This window comes from Phoenix dactylifera, chromosome 3, assembly GCF_051530095.1.
Source record: "Phoenix dactylifera cultivar Ajwa chromosome 3, Ajwa_hap1_PhDact_Kaust_v1.1, whole genome shotgun sequence".
Taxonomy (NCBI): Eukaryota; Viridiplantae; Streptophyta; class Magnoliopsida; order Arecales; family Arecaceae; genus Phoenix; species Phoenix dactylifera.
In genome coordinates this window covers 45,416,955-45,433,959 of record NC_143192.1, presented here as the reverse complement: position 1 = coordinate 45,433,959, position 17,005 = coordinate 45,416,955, and the positions used below count along the sequence as shown (strand labels likewise).

The 17,005-nt window shown below is 40.0% G+C and overlaps 1 protein-coding gene across 5 annotated transcripts in view; it reads right to left on the bottom strand.

Annotated features, from left to right (window-relative positions):
• Positions 1–17,005, bottom strand: part of TTN1 (ARM repeat superfamily protein) — a 44,175-nt gene that overhangs the window by 26,771 nt on the left and 399 nt on the right. For 4 of the 5 annotated variants that reach the window (XR_015976473.2, XM_008814127.6, XM_088718623.2 and 1 more), the window contains exons 2-5: positions 16,403–16,950; positions 13,438–13,540; positions 8,067–8,243; positions 1,248–1,439 (exon numbers count right to left, since the gene is read on the bottom strand). Coding sequence is in view for 4 of the 5 variants with exons in the window: in XM_008814127.6 (XP_008812349.2) it covers positions 1,248–1,439; positions 8,067–8,243; positions 13,438–13,540; positions 16,403–16,950 (1,020 nt within the window). In the remaining variant the exon portion in view is untranslated. The remainder of the gene's footprint in view (positions 1–1,247; positions 1,440–8,066; positions 8,244–13,437; positions 13,541–16,402; positions 16,951–17,005) is intronic. The other variant, XM_008814131.4, reaches the window with a different exon arrangement.

Genomic DNA, 17,005 nt, shown 5'->3' with positions numbered 1-17,005 from the left:
AAGAAGATGTGGTGTTCACAAAGATGAATCATCATCAATCATGTCGACATGATTGTTCGTTTGCTTGTAAGTAGTAACTCTTATGGTTGCATGTGTTGCTGACTGCAGAGTTCATGCAAAATGTTTGTGTACCAAGAGTTCATGCAAATGAGTGTTTGCTACTGCTAATCATGGTTAATCCTAGCATATTTCTCAAATAGATTACATGGCTGCCCTAAATCAGTTCTGTTCCTACATACCAGAAAACAATGTTCCCACAACATATACTATGAACCTGCTTGGGAAACAAACATAAAGCAGTTCGGAAACATGAAAATGGCGAATGTTCAGAAACATTCCCACTGGGGCCTCTTCTCTGTTCGCCAGCTGACTAAGCATTAAGATTTAAGAGCAAGGCGAGGGGAATGAAATAATGCTCTGCTCAGTTTTTTTGATTAATTGGATTCTCATTCAGTAGCCGAGCAGAAAGGATGTTAGGACATGTTTTAGTTTCCATTATTGTATTTATGATGATAAATGTTGCCAAAGAAACAAGATATTCCTGTATTGATTGAAACTTAACATTATATCATGAGCCAAATACCTATATAGTTACATGAGAAATTCTGCTGTCCTCAATATATAAATTCTCAAAAGTTATGGTTTTAAATAACATATGTCATAGCAATAGCCACTATTTAACTGTTTCATGGTACCCCATTACGATACACATTTATATATATAAATGGCCAAATAGAATAATCGCAGTTACATAACGGACATCAGAAGAGTGCTTTTTATGGCTGTTTTTTGACCTTATCAGTGTTCATTAATAGAATAATAAAGTTAATCAATATTTACAAGTTTATGAGGATCAGTATAGACGATAGTATTGAACAATGACTTGTCAATTAGTGTCATTATTTGCTGTTGTTATGCATTATTTCGAATTATATTTAATAACAGCCACTCTAAGACAGTAATAAAATTAATAAAGATATTTTTAAATTTTTAAGCCAAATAACAATTCTTTTATTACATAATAATGACCAATGACAGTCTTGTCCAGTCATTTCATATTTCTAACAGCATTACTAAAACCTTGTTCAAAACAGTGATGCAGCATTTTTTTTTAAAAAAAGAAGATTTTCACAACTTTTAAATGACTTATCTTGCACATACAGGAAGATAAAGCTCAACTTTTATTTTCACAAATTTACACTAAATCAGAAGAAACAGGATGGCAGAATTTTGACACACATACATACCCAATCTCTTAAACCAGAAAGTAACAGCTCAATTATCTCCTCCACAATTTCTGGAACATCCATATCCTCTTCTTCTAGGCAAATTGCATTTTGTGTATTATTGCAATTGTCCGCATGTTGACCATAGTTAGTTGAAGAACTTCTTCCAGCAGCATTCAGCAAAAGATTTTCTCCTAATGAGCTATTTTTTCCCTGCATGAAGAAGCTAATAGATCAATCAAAAGAAAGCCCATGCATCTACATATGGAGAAACCAAACAGGTTACTGCTACTAAAGTTGCCTCTTTAGATAATTTTGCATAAGCATGATATGAGAATCATCATGATCTCTTCTACTACTCCATCATCTTAAGATACATATGATGACCAATCCCATGTAAACTAACTGAAGATATGAAATTTTACATAAACGAGTGGAGTGTGCATAATTTATGAGGAAAATAAAGATGACGCAATCGGAAGTTCTGTAAAATATAAAGCTGAAGGCATTAGCTAAAGCTTCAGTAGTAAAATGCAATGGCAGGAAAACCATATGCACCAATCATATCTATAATGTCGAGCAATGAAAACTGCAGAACAAGCTAGCTTGATCATTACTGCATGTTATAACATATGGGGCACCTTAGTGACAAAAAATGTAACCTTGTTAATTGCTGCAAAAATTAAGTTGCTTGCACTAGGATTTTCACTTGACCAAGTGGACCTCTATAAAGACACGGAACAGATGCAGCCAAGCCAAATAGCTGTGACAAGCATACCTGCTACCACGAGATACAGATCTCATAGGAGTCATCTTGGTACTTCAGCTTGATACGAACCTACAGCTTGATCTTGGAAGAAACAAGTGGAAACACAGGACTTGAGTAAGTCCAAAAACAGGAAGAGGTAGATTCTTAATTGCACTCTTCTATCTTTTGTTTTTTATTTAACAATAAGTTAACGCTTTATTTCCAAACACAGGCATTTAGCAATGTGCTTTATTATCTAATAAATTTGTAGCATGTGTCATAATCATATGATACACAAATGTCATAGAACTAGAATGAAAGGATTGCACCATACACTCACATGCATACACAAGTGCAGGTGCCCACACATAATTAGTTATGTGAGCTCATACTCTTGAACCCTCCTACAAAGAGATTCTTAGAGAAGAATCATCAAAAGAACATGCTCTCCCAATAGTATTATTTGATATGAGAAACTATTAGTTTATATACATTTCATAGAGATTCAACTATATAGGGGTGCAACATGGCTTAAGGAACTAGAAATTGAACAAGAAATTGAATTTGCGAAAGCATACTCTTGAAGAATGCATTTCAGTTTGTAGGCCTTATCCCGAATAACAAGTCTAAGAGGTTGTTACAGTGCAAACATCTTGTGAATCTTCATGGAGGTATGTATTCTTCACATCTTGTGAATCTGAAAATATTGCAAAAGAAGAGAATGGCAATATTGGAATTCCTTCATGGGATATCTAGATTGGAGAATCAGGTTAATGAGCAAACATGGATCTACCCACCAATAGTTTGACAATTTTTATTTCCCCAAGTTCATCTAACAAGAGAACAAGTAAAGAATAACTAAGGTACAACATAAGCACTTCTTAATCCTATTAGCACCATCCAGCTCACAACTGTCACGCCCCAACCTCTGCGAGGCACGTGAGGCACCTAGTGCCCACATGGGGGCCACATGAGGGGGGAACACGGGGGCTCCCCTGCCAGATATTGTCCGGTTCTGGGGCTTCACGCAAGCGTCCTTCACCCCTCCCCGGTTTTGTTTTCCACCCAAAACGCGTCTGCAGGATTTGGAGACACCCGCCTCATATGCCCAGGCTCTGGAACGAGTCTTTCCGATGTGGGACTATTGGGCCTCACACCCTTCCCACCATCGGACAAGAGCCGTCCTCGGCTCTGATACCAAATGTCACGCCCCCGCCTTTGCGGAGCACGTGAGGCACCCAGTGCCCACGTGGGGGGCCACATGAGGAGGGACCGCGGGGCTCTCCTGCCAGATATTGTCCGGTTTCGGGGCTTCACGCAAGCGTCCTTCACCCCTTCCCGGTTTTGTTTTCCACCCAAAACGCGTCTGCAGGATTTGGAGTCACCCGCCTCATATGCCCAGGCTCTGGAACGAGTCTTTCCGATGTAGGACTATTGGGCCTCACACCCTTCCCACCATCGGACAAGAGCCGTCCTCGGCTCTGATACCAAATGTCACGCCCCAACCTCTGCGAGGCACGTGAGGCACCTAGTGCCCACGTGGGGGCCACATGAGGGGGGAACACGGGGGCTCCCCTGCCAGATATTGTCCGGTTCTGGGGCTTCACGCAAGCGTCCTTCACCCCTCCCCGGTTTTGTTTTCCACCCAAAACGCGTCTGCAGGATTTGGAGACACCCGCCTCATATGCCCAGGCTCTGGAACGAGTCTTTCCGATGTGGGACTATTGGGCCTCACACCCTTCCCACCATCGGACAAGAGCCGTCCTCGGCTCTGATACCAAATGTCACGCCCCCGCCTCTGTGAGGCACGTGAGGCACCAAGTGCCCACGTGGGGGCCACATGAGGGGGGAACACGGGGCTCCCCTGCCAGATATTGTCCGGTTCTGGGGCTTCACGCAAGCGTCCTTCACCCCTCCCCGGTTTTGTTTTCCACCCAAAACGCGTCTGCAGGATTTGGAGTCACCCGCCTCATATGCCCAGGCTCTGGAACGAGTCTTTCCGATGTGGGACTATTGGGCTTCACACCAATGTCACGCCCCCGCCTCTGTGAGGCACGTGAGGCACCAAGTGCCCACGTGGGGGCCACATGAGGGGGGAACACGGGGCTCCCCTGCCAGATATTGTCCGGTTCTGGGGCTTCACGCAAGCGTCCTTCACCCCTCCCCGGTTTTGTTTTCCACCCAAAACGCGTCTGCAGGATTTGGAGTCACCCGCCTCATATGCCCAGGCTCTGGAACGAGTCTTTCCGATGTGGGACTATTGGGCTTCACACCCTTCCCACCATCGGACAAGAGCCGTCCTCGGCTCTGATACCAAATGTCACGCCCCCGCCTCATATGCCCAGGCTCTGGAACGAGTCTTTCCGATGTGGGACTATTGGGCCTCACACCCTTCCCACCATCGGACAAGAGCCGTCCTCGGCTCTGATACCAAATGTCACGCCCCAACCTCTGCGAGGCACGTGAGGCACCTAGTGCCCACATGGGGGCCACATGAGGGGGGAACACGGGGGCTCCCCTGCCAGATATTGTCCGGTTCTGGGGCTTCACGCAAGCGTCCTTCACCCCTCCCCGGTTTTGTTTTCCACCCAAAACGCGTCTGCAGGATTTGGAGACACCCGCCTCATATGCCCAGGCTCTGGAACGAGTCTTTCCGATGTGGGACTATTGGGCCTCACACCCTTCCCACCATCGGACAAGAGCCGTCCTCGGCTCTGATACCAAATGTCACGCCCCCGCCTTTGCGGAGCACGTGAGGCACCCAGTGCCCACGTGGGGGGCCACATGAGGAGGGACCGCGGGGCTCCCCTGCCAGATATTGTCCGGTTTCGGGGCTTCACGCAAGCGTCCTTCACCCCTTCCCGGTTTTGTTTTCCACCCAAAACGCGTCTGCAGGATTTGGAGTCACCCGCCTCATATGCCCAGGCTCTGGAACGAGTCTTTCCGATGTAGGACTATTGGGCCTCACAACAACTATCATATATTTTGCCTCGATGAATACAACCTCACTCTGTTTGAAGATTATCATCATGATTTTTCACTAGTACCTTATAAGGTGCTAGGAGATGGAAGAGCTAGTCTTTGAACAGAAGAGTTTCACTTGTGAATGTGGTTCGCTTCTAGGAATTGGTAGGTATGGCCCATGGTGCCATGTGGTAACCAAAGATTAGTTCATCTTAACAGAATACTTCTTCAACGGTTCCCAACCTCTCTCGAGGTTTATTGAGCATTGCACTGAGGCTGAATTTTGGCTGATAAAGATTTTATAACCAGAATGTAACTGTGGGATTTTGAAAATCACTTCCAAGCAAGGTCCGTTGTACCGACCGACCGACGTACCGGTAGGCACCGGTACCGTACCGGTTCGGCTGGTTCAGGCCAAAAGCCAAAAAAAATTTGTGATCAGTACGGGCCGGTACCGATTTGGTACGGACCGGTACCGATTGCAAATAGTCGGAACCGAAAAATATAGCTGTACCATACCGGTTTCGTCCGGTACCGTTACGTACCGACCCGTACCGATCGATACGGCAGACCATGCTTCTAACTTTGTTCCTCCACCTTAACGTCCAACAGGAAAAAGGAAAAAAATGATATTTTTCTTTCCCCTGCATTTATATATACTAGCTCGCTCTCAGACCACTGCACATACCCACCATTTGTTTTTTGTATATAAAGTTGAATCTGCTGAATCCACGATGAACTGAGGATCTTCGTCACACAGATGTTAAAAAAGATAATAAGCCCTCTGTTTGCAAAACATTCTTGTAATTATTTTAAGAGAACATTTACAACAATTGGCCTGTGCACTGATGCTTCCAATTTCCCAAGCAACCGAAAGGAGAAAAATAGAAAAAGAACATTGCACATTTTAGCCTTTTTAGCAATTATTAATGTATATAATGCAGGGAGACCATGTGAACGGTTATAGTAGCAGGAAACTTCTATCTAAAATACTGCATTAGCTTCGCAACCTCTCAGGAAACTTGCTCCGGCACCAGCTTCCTAAGTGCTTCCATTCTTTCTTCTTTCCATTGATAGGTTTCCTTCCCTACACCTGTACGGTTGTACCCAAATCTGCTCCTGGACAGTTCTTATAGGTAATTAAGCTCCTCTTTGTGGCAGGTTTGTCCATCTAGCATAAAGAAAAGATCTCCACACCAGAATAATCATGGAATCCACATGTCCAATGAGTAAACAATGGTAGAGATATATTTCAGATTTGATTGGTATCTCTCCTCGCAGAACATGAAGGAAATAAAGGAATAGCAAAAATTAAATATATAAAAGATGTATGGATTGCAGTACACCAATACCATGCCATGACTTAGTCTCGTACAGCAGTACTGGATCTAGTTCCTTGATCCATTTAAAGGAAGAATAGCCAGATATTGAAGTATCCAACAAGTTAACAAGGGCAGAGATATATTTCAGATTTGATTAGCATCTTTCCTCGCAGAACAGGAAGAAAATAAAGGAATAGCAAAGATGAAATATATAAAAGATGTATGGATTGTGGTAGTCCAATACCATGCCATGACTTAGGCCCCGTTTGGGGGAGCTATTGGCAGTAGAGCTTTTAGAAGTGGAGCTTTTGGAAGTAGAGCTTTTATAAAAAGTTGTTTGTTGTTTGGTAACTATATTTCTAAAGTATCGTACCGCTTTAACATGTGTTTGGTAAAGAAATAGAGAAAGTACTTTTGATATGACAAAATAACCATAAAGAACATTGCATAATATTATACAACAGAGCATAATACAATATAATATATATTAATACATAAACATATGATATAGTACTGTAATGTAATATAATATTATTATAATATAATAATATAATATTTTATACTATAGCATAATAATTTAATATAATATTAAATTATTTAACATAACATATCAATGTATTATGATATAATGTAATATAATATTATATCTATAGTATAATACAATAATAAAGGTATAAAATATTATAATTATTAGCTATAACAAATTTTTTATACTATAACAATTTTTTTAACTAGGTTATAAAATTGTTTAGCAATTATTAAAGAAAAATTTTGTGTAATTATTATATTTTATCATAGGTATTTTGGTCGAAAAAATAGCTTCCCAACCGAACCTAAAAGTGCTTTTCCGGAAAGCTCCAAAATGGAGCTTCTCCCAAAAAGTTGTTTTTAGCTTTCTGAAAAAAACTAAAACAGCTTTTCGAAATTTTTACCAAACACCCATATTTTATCTAAAAGTGCCAAAAAGTGCTTTTTGGCCTTCCAAAAGCTCTCCCAAACGGGGCCTTAGTCTCATACAGCAATACTGAATCTAGTTCCTTGATCCAATTAAAGGAAGAATAGCCAGATATTGAAGTATTGCCTACCTAAATACAACTACACAGGTTGTCAAGCGAGCAATGTCATAATGGAATAGAAAAAGAACATCTAGAAAGAATGGGAGAAAAAAGAAGAAAGAAAGAAACAAGGGCTCAAAATCTGATATCTCAAGTTATGCACCCCCTTTTGATATATGCCCTACATAGTTTAATACATTATTTAAAATAGACGTTCAGCTAAAAAAGAATATGCCTACATACAAGCTCAGAATATCACAAACAAAGAATAGAAAGTGAGATACACTTTGTATCTTCAACACTTCAACCAAGTTAGGCCACATTCAGAGAAAACTTATTCAAGCAGCCAGGTTCTTTCAAACATTTCAACCACAACATAATTATTTTAGAAATGCACCTTTCAGTCCACTCAACAAAATAGCCACACTTAAACGAGTTCATCATGGCCAGGCCATTTATTATTGATCTTAATAACCCAAAAGGCTAGAAGTGAGACCAAACATACAAAAGCACACTTTAGCACCATCCTAGGAAATCAGATATGGATAGAGAAACAAGTGTAAAGCAACTCGAACCTGGCAACAGAAAAAGTAACATGATACCTCTAAAAAAGCCAATATGAAATAAAAGTTTGCTGGTGTCTGATATAGCTAAAAAGTCTGACTATGTAGTGAACAAAGTACAACTATATATAATAAGCAGAAGATATATTATCTCAACAACTAAAAAGATGTTTAAGACAGTGACAAACCATATAGCGCCATGTTGGAGAACGATGAGGCAAACAAGTTAAACCAACACGTTGTGATAATTTAACCAAAAATTTTCTAAGTAAAGAACTCCGAGTTGCAGTTGTAGACTTCATCAGGAGGGAACTATCATTCCAGGTTGTAGAAACCACATCGAGCAGGATTTTTCGACTTCCAACCTGCATCACTAATATTAGCAATCACATGAATAAAATTACGTATAAAATTACAATAACTAAGTTGAAAGACCAGAAGATATGTGATAGATTATACTAAAATTCCTAAAAGCATTTCATTGTTGGCTTAAGAAAGAGACACAAGAAAAGGTGTGAAAACCACTCATAAAGGCAGCTCTTATAACTGGCAGAAGAAAAAAAAAGGATACATCCAAGAATATAATTCTATCTTCATTGTGTTAACATATGCACAACTAAAGTGGAAGATTGCAGAGGTTAAGGAAAAAAACAGTTCCGTAACAAAGAGCTATTATCATGTAATTATAAGAAAATAATTCAAGTTCCACAGAATAAATGTGGTTTTCAGGGTTAGTTAATAGCTAAAAGGAATTTATAGCCTAACTGAAACCATGGCAACACAATATTGGTCCTGCTATAAGATTGATGAACTAGACCATTTTTTCTCTATATATGCTGCATGACAACTCTTGCAAAACAAAGGGTTCAACTGCAGCATGAAAAAAAGAACAATATCTAATGTCTAAGTTAAAGAATATTACCATTAAACCAATCATAGTAGATTGTTAATTGTTTATCTTCCATGAAGACAACAGTAATTTATATGTCGAGCATGCTCTATTTTCATTTATAATAGCCAGAAACAAGCAAGTCCTTCATAAGGTGATATTAAGAATCTCCAGTTTGTTGATATCAATATCTTTGATGTCAAGATTGACAATTGACTACATGCATTGAATGCTTAAGCATAAAGCCAGGGGAAATGAACCTTGTTTAAAATGTAAAAAAAAATTGCAATAAACCTGTATCATTAATGTAGGATCTCACTCCATATCCAAGTGTATTAATCATTATCCAGTGCGGCATAATAGCATGGCTGGTACTTGTTAGACTTAGACCCACATTTTTTTTATTACATAAAATCTCGTTAGATTTAAAGTCTCCTAGCGGTGTTAATTTGTTGTTAGTTTTTGGCTAGGAATAGTTAGAGTGGTAATACAATATTTTGAAAGATACACCAGTAGAGATGTTAAAGCATAACCCAGAGGATTCATAGTCTATGCCAATGTATGTATTAAGCAAAAGTTGCAAGCAACAAAGTTTTTATCACAATGGCATCATAAAGTTAGATATTTTAGGTGTGTGTGTTTCATGGGTTAGGGGAGGGAAACCTAAGGTCAAGTATAATTGAGTGTACTTCCCTTGAGACTATGGCCGACAACTCTCAGCACTGAGGCGGGGGAGGGTCTCCGAGTTTCCGATCTGCTCCGACCAGGAGGGGCCGAGTGGGATAGTGACAGGCTGGGCCAGCTGTTTGGAGAGCATCTAGTAAAGCGGGTTTGGTCGATTCCCCTTCCGGGGTCCGGAGGTCCAGATGTCAGAGTCTGGAGCACCACCAGTAGAGCGAGCATTGGGGTCGGTGATGTTGCCCGGCTTATTCAGCCAGGTACACAGCCGGGGCTAGACTGTGGCTGGGTGTGGAGGTTTGGGCTACACCAGAGGGTTGCTCTTTTCCTCTGGAAGGTGGCCTGGGCGCGATTGCCGACATGCTCAGAGCTGTGTAGACGCGGTATGGGCCTTTCCCCCTCATGCCCGGACTGTGGGGTGGACAAGTCGGTGGATCATGTTCTATTCCACTGCGCATGGGCGAGAGGTGTTTGGAGTCTGACTGGGATCCCGGAGGATACCTGGAGGAGTAGGGAGTTTTACTTAGAGGAGGTTCGGCTTTGGGCTGGTTCTGCTCGGATGCAGGGATTGGCTATTAGGGCGTCCTGCACAGCGTATCAGATATGGTTGGCCAGGAACGCCCGGGTGTTTGGTGAGCGTCGGTTGTCCCTACGTTTCGTGATGGAGCGGGCCTGTGCTCAGGCGACAGAGATTATCCAGGCAGAGCCAGCTCATAGACCTTTGATAGCTCGGGACATCTGGGGATCCCACAGTGCTTCGGCAGCTCCACATAGGGTATTCTTTACCTGGGAGCCCCCACCCCCGAGTTTCCTCAAGGTCAATTTTGATGGCTCTGTCTGGAACGGTGGTAGGAGGGGAGGGGCCGGTTTTGTTGTTAGGGGCCCGACGTCGGATGTGGTGGCAGCAGGGGGCCGTCAGATTTTTGATATTTCGGTCCCAGGGGCAGAGTTGCGAGCGGCCTGGATGGGCTTGTCCTACGTGCGGCGAGTACTTCGAGCGAGTTCGGTTCTTCTGGAGGGCGACTCGGTTACGGTGATTAGCTGGATTCGCAGGGTCCCGGTTGGTCACGGAGGTGCTCATCCTCTGCTTCGTGACATTTGGATGATGGTGAGAGAGGGTGTTACGCTACAGGCTATGCATGTATATCGTGAGGCCAATGGGGCGGCCGATTGGGTGGCCGCGTTTGTTGCGAGCCACTCTGGAGGCACCCTATGGGCTGGGGAGAGAGAGATGCCCGAAGCACTTCGGAACATTTTGTATTCTGACTCTTTAGGGTGTATTCGTACCCGTGATGTATGAAATGCCCGTTTAAGCAAAAAAAAAAAAAAAAATGCATTTTTTTTGGTGCATCTAAGTAAATGCCATGATACATTAAGGTTTCTTACATACGAAACGGATACAGTACCTATCATAAAATTGATTGAGTGTCAAATATATATTGTCAGATTTTGTCTCTGTTTTATGTTTAACATTATGGAATCTGAAAAAGGAATGGTGCAGGAGAGATATGAAAGTATTTTCCTAAGGAGAGACGGTACAAAAGGGAAGAAAGCAAGAAAATAATTAACTAGAAAGTGGTAGAAATCAAGGGGAAATATTATCTTCTGCAGATGCATTCTTTGAGGAAAAGTTCAATTCAAAAAACTGCAGAGAATAAGATGTTAAAATGCATCGGGAATAACAATCATGAACACAACTACTAAAGATCTAGTACATGCGCATCTTCATCATACTACACACACACACACACACATATACATATATATATATATGGGCAAAATACAGCAGTATGTATTGCTGCTCGACTGTCGTGTGTATCAGTCTGTGCTGTTCGCCAGAGACCAGTGTAAAGCAAATATGAACCATGATAGCCTCCTTAAGTGTTTTCTCTTATGTTTTTCAAATGAAATTGTTGGACCTCATTTTTAGTTAAAGTATCATCCTTCATGATTTTGAAGGCTCAATCTTCGAACCAAACATTTTTATGATGTGAATCATCGTTCTACATCATATCAAAGTACAGAAATCATCTTTAACAAAGAAAAAGCAAGCTATTATCAGTTCATCTATATAACTTCATGCATCTTTGCTTGAACAGACTTTATTATTGTTGCTAATGCATTAATTTATTGCTGCTAATTCATTAACTGAATCAATTTTAAATTATGTGCATATCATTAGATCATGCATGTCAAGAAAAAAAAAAGTGTTCTTTTGATGTAAATATTGTTAAGAAGTTCTCATGTCATTGTAGATATCCCCAAGAGACTTTATTCATAACACATTATATAAATTCACAAGGCCTTATAAGTGAACAAATGACATACATAATCTAGGTATAAGTTTCTGAAGCACCTAGAACACATTAAAGATTGTAATTTAATCAGACAGTAAATTGAGCATATACATGCACAATCATGTACACAAGTGTGTACACATGCATTGATGCACAGAATGCTTGGAGACACAAATAAATGTGAACAGAAACATATTTTTCTTTCCTGTTCAAGGGATCTAAAAGAAGAGTTTAAAATAGAGATAAAATTGGAATAAATGTCTATGAACATCAACATGAAGAATGAGTGGATCAAAAGAATTGATGTATCTGGTTTTGGATTGCGAAGAACATTATCTTCTTGCGACCATGCAAGAGATAATCACTAGTCAAGTATTGCTAAAACTGATGCGCAAGTTCTTTCTTTCTTGAGTCTCAGGGTTCTACATAAACTTCAAGTCCTGACATTAGATACTTGAAGTTTCATTATTTCCACTTTTATAGGATGCTGGCTTATTATGCTCCAGAACTCCGTTTCCTGTTGCTTTCATACATCCTCATGACTCATCTACATAACCTGCAACCACTCCAATTTAATATGATCTTTACCTATGATAATACGATGTGGAGGAATCTGTAGAGTTTTGAATAAAGTGTAGCAGGAGAGAAAGGTTTGTTGGAGAAGACGGACAACTAAAAAAAAAATCAGATAGCATAGAACATATAGGAGTAATGTTGCGTCATGTTGTAAAGCTGGAACATACATATGCCTTGCAATTTAAAAGCAAAGCTCCCAAAGAAACTATTCAGATAGTTTACATATAATATAATAAAGTCACTAGGGACTGCCTCGCAACTGGCACTGATATGAACTATATAACATGGAGGGATAGGACTCCTGCTAGTACTTGGGTTTGCAACAACACCACTACTTGAACTATTACACCAAAAAGAAATTATCCTGCAGCTTCTCTCGTCTGGTTAAATGAACCAACTTGTCCCTGAAACCATGAGCAAAAAAGGCAGAGAAAGTGATTGAAGCTTGATAACCATGTTCAACCTGATATCGGCACTTCCCTCCAGCAAATACAGAAGCAAACCAGCTCCACCTTCTTACATAATGCTTTCAAGAAATCTTGTGTATCAAGTGATGCACTTAGGTTTTGTCCTACCATATTTAGTACACGTCATTTTATCCTATCCAGAAAGGATGATGCAACTTTAACGTGTTGGAATGGATTAACTGCATACAGGTCCAAATAATATAAATTCCATAAAACAAAAGACTAGCTTACACCAACAACTCTAAAGATTGTATCTATGCATCAGTTTCTTTCTCTTAAGAAGAAACAGAATTTGTAGCAGCTACCACATATGTGTATCCGTTTTAAGTGAAGAGACAAAACAGGCAGCAGACTGGCCTGCAAGATGGAGCGAGCATAAATACATATCACATGGCAGCAATCTTATAAATGATGTGCTAAGGCTGGTTTTTCTGTATATTTTCAGAAGGTCCCCTATAAGATGGAATGGAATCTAGCCTAAAGTCTGAGTTTTTATACCTTCTTAAGAAAAAGAAGAGACCAAAAATGAACCTTGAGGCCTCATTTTTATTTCGTAGTGAAGAATCTGGACATTTCTAGAAATTACAACATGCATATTTTACTTTTCATCGAAAAAGGAAAGAAAATAAAAGAAAAGAGTAAACAAACAGACCTTGAATATTGATGCTAGAGCTTCAACCACACCAAGTAACCTAAAGTGGTCGACAACATCATCAGTTACAGATAACAGGACTTCATGTGCCCATTCAGTAAAACTGAGGATAAATCATGAAGAATGTGGAGTTAGCCTGTGCTTAAACTCAAACCAGTCATATACTTCAAACCGACATATAATTAAATTTCTAAGCATAAAAATGTAGAAATCCTATTCATGAAGTATAAAAAAAACAGATAAACAGTAGCAACCAAAAAGTTTAAAATTATAAGTAACTCGCACTATGTTTACAAAAGTTCTAGCTCTAAACAAGCAATATAATAGGAAAATAATCAATGCATTTGAGAAATTGACAGTGAGCAAGTTAAATGATGTGATTAACATTTCTCTTTCCTGTCGACTTCTTCGACTATGGATTTCGAGGTACGTCAGTCCGACTTCCCTGTGTTAAGCATATAGCCATTCCTTTCTATCAGTAGTTGGGAAGTATAAACCCCGGCTATCTACTAAGAGCTACTAGGAGCTTACTAGCTATCTGGGTAATGCTCTAAACCGTCGAATCACGATCTTTAGCAAGTTTGAAATGAAGTCTGGATTTTGGCAAATCCGGATTGCTGAAAAAAGGACAGGTATCAAATGGTAGACCCGCAGGAGCCCCCCATCTTCGCAGCTCTGTGGTCCCAAGGAGCGAATAGTCAATCTTCTCTCAGGGAAAAAAATGATAGTCAATATTTCATCCCATGTTCTGGCTGGTAAGTTAAACTTCTAAGGATGAGGGGGGGTTTATCATATATAGCATAAGGACATTGTCTTGTTCATTTTACCAGCTTCATAAATGTAAGCCAACTGTTTGACACTCGACACTATCCTCTTGACAACCATCTTATCTATATTTTCCTTAATGGCATCATTTATTGTAGTTATTACTAGGATCAATGTGAATTTTGACAACCAACTATCGTGTACAATCCATCTCCATGTAGCCCCTAGAAGACATCGCATATGAGAGCAAAGGGTGCAATCCTATACCACATATAGTTATTAAATCAGATGATTCTTGGGCCAGTATATATCAGATAACTGTTCTACATCCATTATTATCCATTTACCATCTTTTCATAAGCTAAAGCAAGTGTAGCACACCATACAGGAGATTTAAGCCACCAAAGCCTCACCATCGCTTTCATGAATCTTCCATATGTGTGCCAACTTTTTATTCTCTGATAGTTCTTACCTTTAACATGGACTATATTAATGAGTTTTCTTAACACAGGTCAATGCAACTCCTAGAGCTTCTCTCATGTACTCTGCATAACCTTAACTGTTGTGGATTTACATAATGTCATGCAAGAGTTATTTTTAGGCACCCTTCATTACCTAATATCCTAATATGTGTCATGTTGTTTAAATGTTGTTGTGGGCTTTGAAATTTTCTCTTGGTATCAAGTGGCAGATGGAGATTACACACTCTCATGTCTCCACTAATAAATGAATCTTCATAATACATCTCGTAAACTATACATATATATAATGAAACCAGATGGCTACATATCATACATATGGAAAGTAATTAGATGGTGATTCAAAGGCTTACAATGAATAAGAATCACATGAAAGAAAACAAAAGAAAGGGAAAAAAAAAGAGAGATTCTATGACCAAACCAATCTAAGCCTCTCTCTCTGTCCCTTTCTCTCTAAGTGTGGTTGTTTTTTGTGTGAATTATGGGGAATGATGTTAACTTGATGTCACTTGCAAAAGAAGCCCAAATTATGAATTAGTATAAATTCAGCTTGCAAATGGCCAAGATAGTGCTTAGTGCTGAGGGAGAAGATAAAATGCTCATAAGGACACCTGGGTAGATTATATTGGAACGTTAATAGCATTTCAAATATCAAATTAAAAAAAAAGTATCAAAGATAAGAAGTAAGGTTTGTCGTCTCGATACCGAACTCTGTACTGGACTACCGATGCCACACTAGCACAATATTGGTACGATATGGTGCCGAATTTTTTTAGTGTTCCGAGTGGCGGTACGCCATCCGTACCAGGTACCGGTACCGACCGGTACGGTACTAGCTCGGTTCAGGCTAGTACGGCATACCTTGGGTAAAAATTATCCAGAAAAAAATAAAATAAGAAACAATTTCATGTCAATTGTCGACTTATCTAGTGTAATATGGCATAATAACTGGTATTATTACAAACTTTCCTAACAAAGTCTACAACAATATTGCTTGATCATCCAGAAAAAGAACATGGGTGATATCTTAAGTGACCTAATGCAGCAAAACACTATAAATGATGAATAATCGATGTAGCCTCAGAAAAAAAAAAGCAAATCAAGAATTAATGAAACTTGCAATTGATAATTGAGGTTGTTGAGCGCTAACAAGAATCATAGTTAGAGTGATCCAATAGATACAGGATTCACAAGTCATTGCAGTATGTAATGCAAGTCTCAAACAGGGATTCGGTGATGATTCAACATATCATCATAGGGGCAATGATGAGTAGCATAGATTGTTTCTATTAGAAACAGAATCATGTAATGAGGGAAAAGGAAAAATGCATAAGCTAGGAAGAAACCCATCCTTGAAGTTGTTTAAATTAAACTCAAAAGTCAAAGGATATTATTGGCAAGAATAAATTTCCTCTGAATGGATATCCTTCCTCAAGCCCCTCAACTCTGTTATAAGTCCATGCCATATGGAGAAAGAATACTTTGATGTATATTAAATAAGTATAATGCATGTAATATGTAAGCATATGTTGTTGCATAAATGTGAATCTTTCTTCAATCAGAACAAGATGAAGCTACACAGATCCCGCAACATTATTTGCATCTGAAGTTCTGGGCGTAATCAGAAACTAGAACAGGCTTAAGCTCCCATGTTACCCATACTGTTAACAACATAGGCAGAATTTGTATGAATATATAAGGTGTGTGTAAGAAGAAAGAACCTGTTAAAAGCCTTTGGCATGTCTGGACGAGTGAGGAGCCTCGCGAGCAACAATCCTGATATCCTACGCATAGGACCAGCACTTGAAAGATAATCCTTGCAAATCTCCAATATCCTCGTAACCAGTGGTGAAGGCTCTGATCCACCCAGATAATTACTATTTGCAATACTGGTATCTACTGAAGTGATATCAAAAGGAATCAAAACAAGAATATAAAGCCACAGGAGCACGACGCACTTCGTCTCCATCTCTCCAGTGCTTTCTTGTCGCAGCGACGTCGCCGGTTTTGTTTGGTGGCACTTTTCCAAAAGTGCAACTGCAACTTCAAGATCCGAGACCTGATGGGGAAAGAACTTGATAACACTCTTGTATCCGCAGACAGTAACAAGCGAATAGATAATGATGCACAGAGGCTTGATGATCTCGAGAATCTCATCGGAGGTGGCCGCGAGCTGCATCGTTTTTGAGCGCACTACGAGCATCAGAGGAGAAACGATGCTCTCCAGGTAAGGCTCCAGCAGCTGACCTTGCTCTTGATACTTGTCCATCTGATTTACAACGAGGATAAACAGATAAAACTGGAAAATCTTGAAGTATACAAGG